The following is a 13,112-nucleotide window of genomic DNA, read 5'->3' as shown; positions in this document are numbered from 1 at the left end:
AGTTTTTTGTTTCCATTTTGTTCTAATCATGGTATAAACTATTCGTATTAGCCAATTCCACGTGAGTTGTCAAACACGCATGAGAGTCATTCATACGTGATTTCCATTGATTTGCATAATGCATGATCTTCTCCTTTACGACTTCAGCAGGTTAATAAGTAAATCGTTTACACTCGGTTTGCCGGTATCATTTCTTGAGGAGCAGGCAGTTTTTGTTATTACCAAGCAAGATGTTTTTTCTTCACTACATTTAATTATCGATTCATGTAAACAACTTTATAGATGTGAAGCACCGTAACGGTTCTCTTTCTTAAAATTAAAAAAAAAAACCGGATTTCCATTGAATGACTACGCTTTTAATATAGGAACTTAAATCAATATGGCGAAAGTGAAATCATCTTCTTATGTTAACAAAATTTAGTTCGGCGAAGAAGGCATCCGCTTGAAATATTCCTTTTTGGAACTTAAGGGATAAGGTTGTGGTTCCATGACGTCATTTGTTTTTTTTCTATCATAACCGCTTACTTCTGCCTTCATTTCTCAATCTATTTGTCACCAATAACTTCGCACATTCGTATCTCACCAGAAAAGGCATTGATTACCGATATCATCAATTTCGAACCAATGTCAAATTTTTTTTTGTGTTTTTTTCAAGGACCAAAATTTGGAATTCCTTACCTCATTAGGCATTTTGAAACTCTTTTTTCTTTAAAAAGACATCTTCAAAGTCCTTTGCTAAATCGATTGATATACTGATGATCAAGATTGATGGTTTGGCAACAGAAATATCCCAATGAACGCGTATCGCTCGCAAATACATCTTTCTTTTTATTAAGCAAGGAGGCCTCCATCGTAAAAGCCCCGTGGTTTCGGGAGGGTCCCTCTTCTATCCATTAAACCATTGTTTTTACAAGAATAATAAACTTAAAGAAACTCGAACAGGATGCAACAAAACTGATGTTAAGGAGGTGATCAACGGTTTGGATCCCAGCTGCGATGAGGTATCAGATACTGTCTTAGTTCATTTGAGTATGTCACGTATGGTAAGATTCTACTGCAGCAATGACGCCACAATATCTCCAGAGTACATTAAGCTTAAGGTTTATGCAGACGGTCTTAACTATAAGGGTTCACACTGAAATTAGATTAGTGTAAAACATTTCCTAATCCAAAAAGTGATTTGAATCAAAAAAACAAAATAACTTGCAAGGGAAAACTTATATTGAAAAAATAAACCACCCACGTCCAAATCCTACTAAATACTCTGGTTAAGCACGACAGAAAGGGGAGAGAAACCATGAGCCTTGGAAAATTGTATGAAAAATCAGAGTCAAGACAATGATTGATGAGCGTAACGTTTTCCAAAAATTGATATACATTTGGTTTCTCTTTTCATTTTGTTATTTAATTAACTGTATTCACCCTTCATATTGACAACTTGTATTGTTGTAGACTGACAACCAAGACTACATACCTTTTATTAAAGTAATTATGAGCTTTCATAGATTTAACTGGCAGGTTGTTACATTCATGGAAAATCAAATGTTCACCATTATCAATTCTCCGGCTTTGTCATGAATGCACGATTCAAAGATGCCCAGCACCAATTATTTTTATGTTACCAATGCAATACACGCTATTTTCAATCTTCCTTTACTTCTTCATCTACTCATTTTTTGAGCTGGTGAGCTTTGTGCAGCGAATGGCTTCACTTGCATGAAAGAAATACATATATGTTATTTGCCGGCTGGGAGGTCCGTATGGTGAAAAACTGTGACCGAGGTCTTGAAAATACTGCCCGAGGCCGTAGGCCGAGGGCAGCATTTTCAAGACCGAGGTCACAGTTTTTCACCATACGGACCGACCCTTAGCCGGTAAATAACATATTTATTGTTTTTAAACTTGACGAAATTCTTTCCGAAAGAACCCGAATGATTTATGGCCGTAAATACGGCAAGATCTTCCATAAACTGAACAATTTTTGAGTGGGTAAATGGTAGTTAAAATAGAGGTGATACAAATTTAAGAGAGATGCCTCAGCGAAACATTTTCATTTCCGTAACGATAAAGGTGATTTAAAAGGCTTCCAAACAAACTTTGAAACATTATTTTTACAAGTATCTGTCACAAACTGACACCTGTCAATTAGAGAGCGCACATGAAAAAGAAAAGCGAAGGAACATTTGAAAACCAATAGAACTAGTTTGGCAAGGACTGTCACGACAATGTTTTCTTCAAAATCAGTTAATGATCTAACGGAAAGTATTATTCACTCTCATCGACGATTCATTCATGTACGAAGATTTACCTCTGTTCATTAAGTAAACGGCGAGGAAATTAATTGTGAGTAAATTCAATCTTTTTATTTTGAAGTTGTGAGAGTTTGCTCGTTTGTTTGCTGTAATGGCGTGTTTAACTCTGATCTTTCCTTCACAAAAACTAAATTCGAACAGCACACTCCAACGAGACACAAGGGAATGTAATGTGGCCTTTTCTCAAAAAATTCCTTCAATTTCTGTTGTGCAATTTAAGGTACAAATGTCCAAATTGAACGGAATTGGAAAGACTCACCAGGAGCGTATATTTGTTGTAGAACTTAAATTAAAACTTCGCTCGCTCTTTCACTATGAACAAATTGCTCGAGAAAATTCAGATATTAAATGAATGAAAGTTCCATCGTTCAGTTTAACTGTAACCAAATACCTCACGTTCCAACTTTCTGGGTACTTTTTGTGAACGATTAAAATTAATTGCAGAAGGTTTTTAGGCCGCTTGTCAACCAACGTAATGACACTATTGTTTATACAAATTCATTCTGAAACCAATATTTTTCTGTCAACCAAAGTGATTTGATAGCGAGAAAAGAGAGGATTCATAAGTTATTTATCGGCTTGAGGTAGTGACCGACGTGTTTGCTTAAAAATACTGCCCAGCCGGAAAACGAGGTATATTTATGAAAAATGACAACGAAAGTTGGGATGTACTCGGCGACTCACGAAAGCGTTACCGTGGCCCGTGGGCAGAGATAGGAAAATACTGACCGGGTAAAGAACCAATCAGATTGCAAGATTCGTTACCGTGCCCTCTAAAAAAACAATAAAGATGGGTATTGACGGATACGAAATTTATATAACTTCTTCGGTTTTTTGTTTTACTATATTTTTGTTGATCGATAAGAATTTAAAGAAAGAGACAAAACTTTTGAGTCTGTAATACATGTTTCGACTGAAACTTCTGTCATCTTCAGTTAATTAATGTACAAAGCATTTGTTGATGTTATCATTTTTCCTCTGTTATTGAAAACTCGTCCCAGACAGCTTAATCTTAAATTTTTTGCGGACTTATTTTAGGGTGGTGGTGCTTTTTATTTGCACTTGGTCATCAACACGCGTCTATTTTTCCGCTAAATCAACAGTTGTCCTCAAAGGCTACCAGCACTTTTCATAAATTTCTTATATTGAAGTGTGTTACGGTTATTTGACTCGAAACCCGGGTAGCAATTGGTTAATTTCAGATCTAGGTCTTTTCGATGAAAGTGAACGAGAGACCATGACGTTGAGTCACATAAAAATGTTTAAAGGCTGTTGACGGCGGGATAAGCTTACAAGCTAATTATGATGACCGACGAATGAACACCTGCATCAAAAGAGATTGCAACAGGAGTAAGATGCAATTCTTTAATACCATACGTTTGTAAAATCTTTGAAATTCTACGAGCCTTATGATAAGCTATGTTAAATTATGTTAACTTCTATTGAATTTACAAACAAACGGACCAAGGAGTAGTTGCTGTGATTGGTCGACGAAATCCCCTATGAGTAGTGAACGAACATCTCAAGGTGGTAGACAGAGACTGTTCTGACTTTTCTTGTTCTTTCACATTGGAAGCAAAGAAACAGCAGCCACATTACTGTTATCATCATCTGTAACACTCAATGACGTCACAAAACTCAATGAAGAGGCCTCTACCTGGCGCACTGAAGGTTAATACAAAAAACAAAAAAGATCTTTTGTCATTTTTAATAAATCAAACCGAAAACAGATGTGCATGAGTAAATGGAGACGTTACAAAATTAATTCTGTCCTTATCAATATATCATACGCCATGGATGTCATGTGACGTATAAATCGAATAAGAATTTCTGGGTTAAAAAAATTATCTTAAGCAGGAGACATAAGATTACCCACCAGCTAAAGTATCTTTTTCCCTCATACGTTCCGTTGCTCTCACGGTGACCTAACCATATCGGTACTTCTGAAAGAAGAAAAAAAAACTTTCAGTTATCTAAGGTAAAAAAAAATCATTACAAAAGGCGAATCTGATTTACTACCAAAAAACACACTAACCAGTTGTTTTAATCTAAATGTAGGTTTAGTTTTACTATGAATGAGGGGAGAACCTTCTCCCACAAACCGTCATCATGAAAGGACTACATTTTGATCTTGGGGCGGGTTATCTCGGTATTAAATCTCCATGAGTACTCTTGTTTTATTGCCTTCAGAATACAATTTCATGATGCCTATATCAATGTTAGTGCATTAAGACAGCTCCCTAGACCAAAGCGTATAAAATAGCTCTTCTGAACGAAAGATACTTGATACTTACACTTACAGCAGTCAATGTACAGTCTTTTTAAAAGTTTCAAGTTCACAAGCTTACTCACTTTTACTGTGACCAATTACTTCCTCTTAATTTTATCAGTACATTTCAACATTCATATGTCGATATTCACCTTCCCACGGATCTAACTCTACGCCGATGAAATTTGTAAGTCCAGGTCCGACGTACTTGACTGTTCCTCGAAGTTTCCTCACAAGCCTTTGATAAAACAATACCTTCATACCTACTTCAATATAATGGATTGATTTAGGCTTGAAGCCCTGTTTCATAGTATCACCTGTAATAAATAACAAAAACAATAGATAATTAAAACGACCACAATACTAAATACATCACGATCATCAATTAGACTTCATTTAAGGTCATAGAGGCCAGCATAACCCAGTAGTTTTACTCGGAGTTCAAATGACTCAGCTCTTCGTAACGTTAGCTTATAAGCGAATCTACACACCAGTACCCCCTTCCGCCCCTCAAAAAAATAATCTTACCAAATATTTTAATAAAGCCCGGGATAACGCGCGCTGTCATTGGTTGAAACAGCGTGTTCTACCAGAGTATAGAACATAGAGCAAGAGAAATGAATAAAGGGGTAAGTTTCTAAAGAAACTATGGTGCTGCGTTGGTGGGAGAGTATAACAGGTAATTTGGAGTTAACAACTGAGTTGAAAACGAAAATGGGCCATCCTAAAGAGTAAAAAGGCTGACGTTTCGAGCATTAGCCCTTCGTCAGAGCGATTGAATCCGGCGGAACAAGTGAGTCGGCAAATAGAAGGACTAAACAAAGGTTTGCAACATGTCAAGCGCCGTAATTGGCGTGATTATAACGTAAGCAGAGACGAAAATCCTCAAAGAAAAAGAAATTGACATTCCGAGTTTTGAAGGTTTTCACACTCAGTTAGATTTCAAGCTTACATACGGTAATAAAAATCAAAAAAACACAGTTGACACTCGTGTAGTACATATAATTTCGTGTTCAAAAACAAAACAGAACAACACGGGAATGATAAAAAATATAGCCAAACTGGCATAACTGTTAAAATTCATCAATCATGACGGTGTCAGAGCGACTGCAATTATGCTGAGGTCCAACACGGCTGGCTCATAATGGCGATCTTCGGTCATCGCGGTGAAGCAAGCCTCAGAAATTACATCGGCCGCCCTTCGAGTGAACAAATAAGAGCTTGCTCTGGTATCCTTTCCGATGCGTTCAGTGGAAGGCTACATCACTCAAAGCAGCCGAGTTTTACGACGCCGTCATCCCGATCAATCTTTATATTCCTGTGATTTCGGTTGTTGCTCATTCATAAAACATACGCCTTGAGCAGTATGTTTTCTATCTATCATGGAAAAAACTCGCGTGTTTTTATGAGCCACAATTCGGCCGGATTTCACCGAACATTTCACTTTCAGATTCTGTATTAGAGACTAAATTACTTTAGGCAACAGTGTTGGATTCGACGTGCCAAACTATTTCAGTTTGTAAACTACTCAAGATTGTAAACTTTCATGGTTTGTGAACTTTAATGGTTTGACATTTTTGACAGCTTTAGTCTTGTTCAACCAATCAGATTAATTGAACCATTCTATCAAGGATTCTGATTGGCTTATTGTAGCTTCCTTTAAGAGAGTATAGAGCATGCTGACGACACTGTTGATCGATTTGGAAAGAAAGTTTGTTTTAAAAAATAGAAAGCAATGAGTGGGGAATTTAACGGATTCTTTATCATAAAACAAATAGAGAAGCCTTGACTCCGCTCTGTTCTATCGTAAGGCAAGTGGGAAGCGGCTCGACTGCGTCTCGTGTGTCTCTCTACATTTCTTTCGTGCTTTAGCCGCTTCCTACGTGCTTTACCTTGCGAGTAATAATGTTTTAGAGTGTGATTATCGGTGAGACTTCCATTTTATCTACCTATAAAACGCACGCAACCATTTCTCTATTCACTCTGACGGAGGGTTACCGGTCGAAACGTCAGCTTTAGAAATTCTTTACGGTGGCCAATTTATGTCATCAACTCAGCTGATAAAACTGACCAAGATATCTTATTATACCCCCCATCGACGCAACGCCAAAGTTTCTATAGAAACTTACCCTCTTTAACATAGGCATTGGTTGCCCCTATCTTGTTTGTTTGGTCCTTCGTTTGTTTGGTCGCGGTTGGGTCCACCATTGCGGCTTGATATTGAGGCTGGCTTCTCAGAGGTTCTAAGATGGCTATCTGCTGTGACTGTTCTGTATTTTTGGCCACCAATCTTTCGATCTGCTGTGACTGATCATTCAACTGTTGTGACTGATTATGCAACTGCTGTGACTGTTCTGTATTTTTGGCCACCAATCTTTCTATCTGCTGTGACTGTTCTGTATTTTTTGCCACCAATCTTTCTATCTGCTTTGACTGTTCTTTAACCTGATTCTGAGTGATCTCAAGGCTGCACAGAGCTAGGTTCAAGTGGCTTTCCATGTGTGATTCTAAGTGAGATTTCGTTCTTTTTCTTGGAAACTGAAAAAAAGACGATGTGGTCATTAAACTCTTTTAATACAATCCAAACATTAAATTTTTGTTAATTATTGATCTACTTGTTCCTTCCAGAAATAAACAGTTTGATTCAACTGCCGCACAGGTTATTAGGAATTTTTTAAACCCTACAAAATGAAAAATTTTTTACATATTTGACATTCCATTTTAATTCATTTTACAACATGATATGGAAATACAATACAAACATACGACCTCCCCGCCAAACCTGCAATTTAATATAAACTGAAAGCTGTTTCATACCGCATTTTGGCATCCTAAGTTCTTGTATTTACAATCAATTTCTGTGAAAGGACAGTGATCACGAATATGAGCCAAGAGCTAAAACAAAAAGATAGAGAAGATTTAGTCTTCTGTGAGCAGCCACAGGAATCCTCTCTCGTGCTTAGCGAAAAAAAATCATTCGGTGTCTCAAAATTACTCCTTAGATTTCGTAATGTATGAATCAGGGAACTGAATTCAGAGACAAAATTTAAAAATGTTCCCTAGTAGTGTAAGGCATTTTACTGCAAAGTTTAACGGAGCAAACTTCCTTGAAGGGATCGTTACGGTGTTATGGATTGTTTCCCTATTATGGAGCTACCTAGATTCAATTCTGGAAGGCCCATTTAAGGCAGAAAATGACGACCTTCATGTCCTCTGACTGAAGCCAGGAATATATTCAAAACAATAGTGCATGTTCTTTGACCATTTGAGCACGGAACGTCTCCAAATTGCTCACATAAAACAAGACTTAGCCTGTGACGTTTCAGATAGAGCAGCAATATGTCCCATGCGGGCTGTGTGCATGAACATTCAATTAAACTCTCGTTCGAATTACTGAGAATCACTAACAATATTAAATGTTACCTTTTCTCGTGGAATATTACTCAGACCACAATTGTTGGCACATTGAACCGGAAACATTTGACAGACGTTGTGATGTTGCTGAAGAAATCGAAAAGAAGTTTTTATAGCTAATGTACTTTCAAAATTCTCTCCGTCTTATTAAAATTATGACCAATAAAGACAGGTTGTTGTACTAACGAAATTTATGAAGTAAAATACCCACTTTTTTATCAGTAAGGGATCAAAGTTTTCGAACGCAACATTTAAGCCCAATTTAAGTAAGATGTTTCCGTGTAACAATTTTATATCAAATAAGAGAAGATACCTAGAGCTTAACAAAATCTTGACTCAATAAAGATTGAAATTCGTCACCACTTTAAGATGCTACCCTTGTAGAAGCTATATAAGAAACACATTTTTGTTAACAAACCTGCTTGTTTTTCACGATAAATGATCCTCGACAATATTCACAACTAACTTCCCTCCAGACACATTCCGTTGTCATGTGATTGTTCATATCTCGCATGGTGAGCTTCTCTTTACATCCTTCATTTGGACACTCCACCGCATTGAACAGGCATTCTGACTGATGTTTCTGAAATCATTATTTATCGATAATAAACTGTAATGTAATCATGATCCAATCTGCTAAGACATACAACAGGCTAAAGAAAAGAGAGACTTGATTGACAGCGAAACAATCGGTTAACTGATGGTTTAGGATCTACGAAAAGAAATGTGAAATTTACGTGTGACTTGTTGATAATAATGATATCCCTAAGACTAGAGATAAATATTTAATAAACGTTTAGTATAATAGGCACCTATCAAAGATTATCAGACAGGAAGAAAATCTGTCATGTTGCGCGCAAACTGCTGACCATGACACCTCAGATTGCAAATACCAGAACAACACCGCTGTTCAGTCCATATAGTTACTATTGTGCAAGAAACTGTTGAGTTGAGCTCCACAAGTTACCCTGATATGCTTCGTATAACATCATGTCTTGCTGCCTCGATGGTTAAGAGTAGCAGGAATAAGTGCAATGCTTGCTTATTATGAAGGAGACAAATTAAAATGTTTGAGATTTTTAATTTTTGGGATCAACGGCGAATGAAGTGATAGAGAACGCCTTTACGGTGAATATGACGTAGATACATTACCTGCACAGCTCGGAGTTCTCCAGTCCAAGGACACCCAACATAAGAACATTTCACTTCGAGATCCAGAATTCTGCGATGACAAGCGACATCTGGAAATATCTGATAACCCAGACACAAGGATATGTTTTGTACTCTACTTGTAATAAAGACAATTCTCCTTTTCCAGCATTTCTCCCAGTGAACCATGATGATTCACAGACATTGGTGAGTAGATGAAGAAATGTAAATTGGTTTCCGTGTTTACATCAGGCTATGTAAACATGGAAACCATTTTACATTTCTTTTATAGCTAATGAAAGAGGAACGAAAACCGTGTTCACATACGCTCATGTAAAATGGTTTTATGGCCAATCAGAGCACGCGTACTATTTGAATTATTTTAAAAAGATAATTAAGCAATGGAACGCACTTTGTATCGACTTACCGGCTTAATAACCCACCCAAGATGTTGGGAGAACCCGAGAAACGTTTGTCAATCACTTGCCTCCGCCAGCTCACGATTTACAAACTTTCCTCGTGTTTTGACATTCCAAGCAGGTTGTTAAGCTGGTAAACCGATTGAAAACGCAGACTATTGCTTCAAAATAAACTTTAATTTTCAGTGGGTTTGCCCTGGAAGAATCTGGCTTATTTCATAAGGACACAAACATTTACATGAACATGAACGTCGAAGAGTTAGGATCCTATATCAATTAAAACAAATTTCTGCGTTTGTGACAAACGAAAGAGCAACGATGTTTTCTACCCTTGTGCCTGACATGTTTTGTTTTGACTTCATTTTGCAATAGGGGCCACCCATTTGAAGGAAACTGCGTTTCGAGTCGTGCGTTAAAATGCCTAAGGATCTGTTCACCGAGAGCAGAACGTGGAATCGCTAGTTTGCGTGACCCAAAAGTATGAAGTTGTGCGTTATCATTACCTTGTCACGTGAAAGAGGCTGTCTGTCAACTGGACATTTTGGAGAATGCCTCCTGAAAGAAGGAAATTTGCAACAGCAGACAAACAAAAAAATCATAAAACAAACAAAATATTAACAATCTTTCATCATGTGTACTGTAATTATTTACTTTAAAGTCTTAGCGTTTTTCATCGCTGAGCCATATTCTGTTGCGTGAGGAACCCACCATGATGGAATTGTTGCATGTCATTAACATTTGCATTTACAAGACAAATTATAATTAGTTTAAGTCGATTCATATTTACAGTGTTTTCCGTTATTTTAAGCATGACAGGTAAATTTAATTTTCAAACCGGTAAAGTAATCCTTTTACAAGTTGAATTTTCAAGAATTTGAAGCAATTTTAGACGGTTATAAGAGTTACTACAGGCGGTGAATGTTACCGGTTACTGCCGGAAAAGGAGAACACTGATTTCACAAAGTAAACGAGAAAGATCATATCATTCGATGACTCTGTTAGATGCACTTGTGCTGAAGCAGTCGAAGACACCTAAAAGGTAGCCAACAACTATTTCATGTAATATTTGATAGCTTTCCGTCGCATTAAGTACTCACACCAAACTCTAACCTGTTTGAATTGTTTTGTGCCGGATAAAGCTATCTAGTAATTACTTATATATAACTGAGACACACTATGATTCCCTTGGGAAGTCATTCAACTGGTCAATATCGTCATTCAACTTCCAAGTAAGCTTGATTGTTTTCGGTTGCCACTTCTTTCGACATGCAGTGATTCAGCATTACCTCAACAAGCTCTCTAAGCATATGTTACAAAGTCTATGGCCACATCCTCCAATCTGTATGGGATCTTTCATTGTTAACTGACACACAGGGCATTCAAAATCATCCGGAACTACTCTCGTAAACTCAAAATCATAGCCTCCAAGCTCTGGAATATTATGACCAGCCGCCATTGTGATTTGGGTTTCAGAACGAAGCCGGAAGAGAGAATTAGGTGTGCGCATGTGTGACTTCCATGGAAACAAAACTAGTTCCCAGACTCTTTGAGACTCAAATTAGGCCCTCTGACTCTAGAAAAATCCCCACACATATTCAATAGTTGTGGGAAAAAACACGCATTAACAGATCAAAGAACAACAACAGAAGCGGGGGATGGAGGAGCACCGCACAAAACTAATTTGTACTGAGTACCAACTTGCACAGCGTGCTGAGTCGAGGGGGAAACAAGAAAAGGAGAATTTTCTAAAAAAATGATTTCAAGAAATACATCGATTACTAAGCCAGGGGTAGAATAAAACCCCGGAGCAAAGTGTGCAATATCCACTGGAGTACTCTATCTTGTGTGTGTATAACTCTGAGCGAGAAACTGACCCCCACGCCCTCCAACAGGGTACGTCATAAATGATTCTTAAGAGTATTTGGGGAGGTTGAGAAACAAAGCTTCCACTAAGCCGTGAGGCATATGGCAAGCGACTAAAGCCAACTGCAGCCACAGTGCACTTGCCACTGCTTTCCTGTATCGCGACTGTGTGAATGAAATTTGTCTTGTATTGTATTACCTTCCGCTGAGGGGAAAAAAAACGTAAGTAACACAGTTTCACTCCAATTGTCTAATTTAATTTTTTTTTCTCTTCCTGGGTCGAATATTGATAAATTGCAATTTCGCCGTTGTCTATCAGCATTTTGTTGAGAAGAGTCTTCCACGAACATTTTACTAAAGAAGGGAAGAAATACGCGAAACACTTTGCCCGTAAACGGTATTGAAATGCGTGCGTGGTAAAACCTGTAGAGAGAAAGCATTAGTAAACAACTTATTTAAGTCTCTGTCTCTTTTATCAAGAAACAGTCAGATTCATCCGCGTATGGAATTAACATCCGAAACAATAAGGCTTCAGTAACATCAGTACACTGTACTACGGCAACAAGCAAGTCATTAAAGCTAGCACGGTTGCTTTCGTTTGATTTCGTCGTTATTCCTGCATATGGAAAGTCAAACAAATATTCGTGTTCTTAAAAATTCCCGCCTGCTTATATAACTCAAAAATGCACTCGGCGCGTTTTTTATTTCTCTAAGAAAATACAGATGAAAGGAAATCCAGCTGTTTTGCTTTAACCGGTTAGTGGAATATATCAAGGACGACAATGACTTTTATTTCTGCCAAATTGCATGTGATCCCATGTTGATTTTGATCGAGAATACTCTCAACGATGGAAGTCTTTATCTCCAGCTGTCTGATGACAGGTAAACTTTGCTTAGCTGGCTACAAATGACTAGAATGTTCTGGTTTCTCATGATTTCAGACATATACGCTTACAATTACCGTTCACGATTTGTGATAATTTACTCGCTTATTTATTACCAGGTATTAGAGCTTGTCTTATGATAAAGCCTAAACGTTTTCTTCTTTTTTTCTTTTTTGAACCGGTTCTTCTAGTTTCAAGTCTACATTTCTATTCGATTTTGTTGTTGTTGTTGTAATTTTTTTTTCACAAAACTACGCTGTTACTGATTTTCTAGCATGCAGTGAAAAATAAATCCTGTCGTCTGAATGAGATTAGATCTTGAAGGATGCTTTCTTTGAAAGAGACTGACCGCTCCACTTCTAGCAAAAGTCACCATTAGAGTTTAGGGAAGAGTTGTTTGCCTGAAATATATATTTCTGGCTTGTAGAAACTGATTGGTGAGCCGCCGTTGTGTTATTTGTTGTTTGCCAGTTGCTGTTAGTCAATCTTAAGTGTTTGCGTTCTTCGCTGTTTTTAATTCCGTGGTTGTCTGTGCCAGTAGCTGCTAACATCTCTTTCAAAGGGGAGTCTGGGGAGTTACCGATGAGCTCCCGTGCTCAAATAAGGGCCCTCCCCCAAGTACGAGCCGAGCCTCCGATGCCATAATATCAAACAAGCGCCTCTCTCGAAAAAGAACAGCGTCTTCCCTCGCTTTCTTAATGAGTAGGGAAAAAAGGAAAACCTGTTAATTCCAGTTTTATTTATGACATTTAAAGCAGCAATTACAACCGAATCAATACAGGAGAACAGTTTCCGCTTCCGG

At 37.7% G+C, this 13,112-nt stretch overlaps 1 protein-coding gene across 1 annotated transcript; it reads right to left on the bottom strand.

The window, feature by feature from the left end:
- Window positions 1-3,663: 3,663 nt before the first annotated feature.
- LOC131782619 (TNF receptor-associated factor 4-like) lies at window positions 3,664-11,019 on the bottom strand. The gene is made up of 10 exons (XM_066169717.1): window positions 10,850-11,019; window positions 10,067-10,118; window positions 9,148-9,246; window positions 8,414-8,578; window positions 8,005-8,082; window positions 7,399-7,476; window positions 6,711-7,119; window positions 4,734-4,898; window positions 4,189-4,255; window positions 3,664-3,977 (listed from the first exon to the last, which is right to left on the bottom strand). Exons 1-10 carry the CDS (start codon window positions 11,017-11,019, stop codon window positions 3,920-3,922), a joined length of 1,341 nt encoding a protein of 446 aa, XP_066025814.1. The 3' UTR covers window positions 3,664-3,919.
- Between the last annotated feature and the right edge of the window lie 2,093 nt (window positions 11,020-13,112).

This window comes from Pocillopora verrucosa, chromosome 7 (assembly GCF_036669915.1).
Source record: "Pocillopora verrucosa isolate sample1 chromosome 7, ASM3666991v2, whole genome shotgun sequence".
In the NCBI taxonomy this organism is placed as follows: domain Eukaryota; kingdom Metazoa; phylum Cnidaria; class Anthozoa; order Scleractinia; family Pocilloporidae; genus Pocillopora; species Pocillopora verrucosa.
Note: the sequence above shows the minus strand (reverse complement) of the source record. Positions and strands in the feature narration are given on the sequence as shown.

Excerpts from the sequence above, each read along its gene's own strand:
- LOC131782619 (XM_066169717.1), bottom strand. The coding sequence starts at position 11,019 with ATGGCGGCTGGTCATAATATTCCAGAGCTTGGAGGCTATGATTTTGAG. Across the intron at positions 7,120-7,398 it reads ACTTAGGATGCCAAAATGCG|TTTCCAAGAAAAAGAACGAA; the intron begins GTATGAAACAGC and ends TCTTTTTTTCAG. Across the intron at positions 4,256-4,733 it reads AGAGTTAGATCCGTGGGAAG|AAGTACCGATATGGTTAGGT; the intron begins GTGAATATCGAC and ends TTCTTCTTTCAG.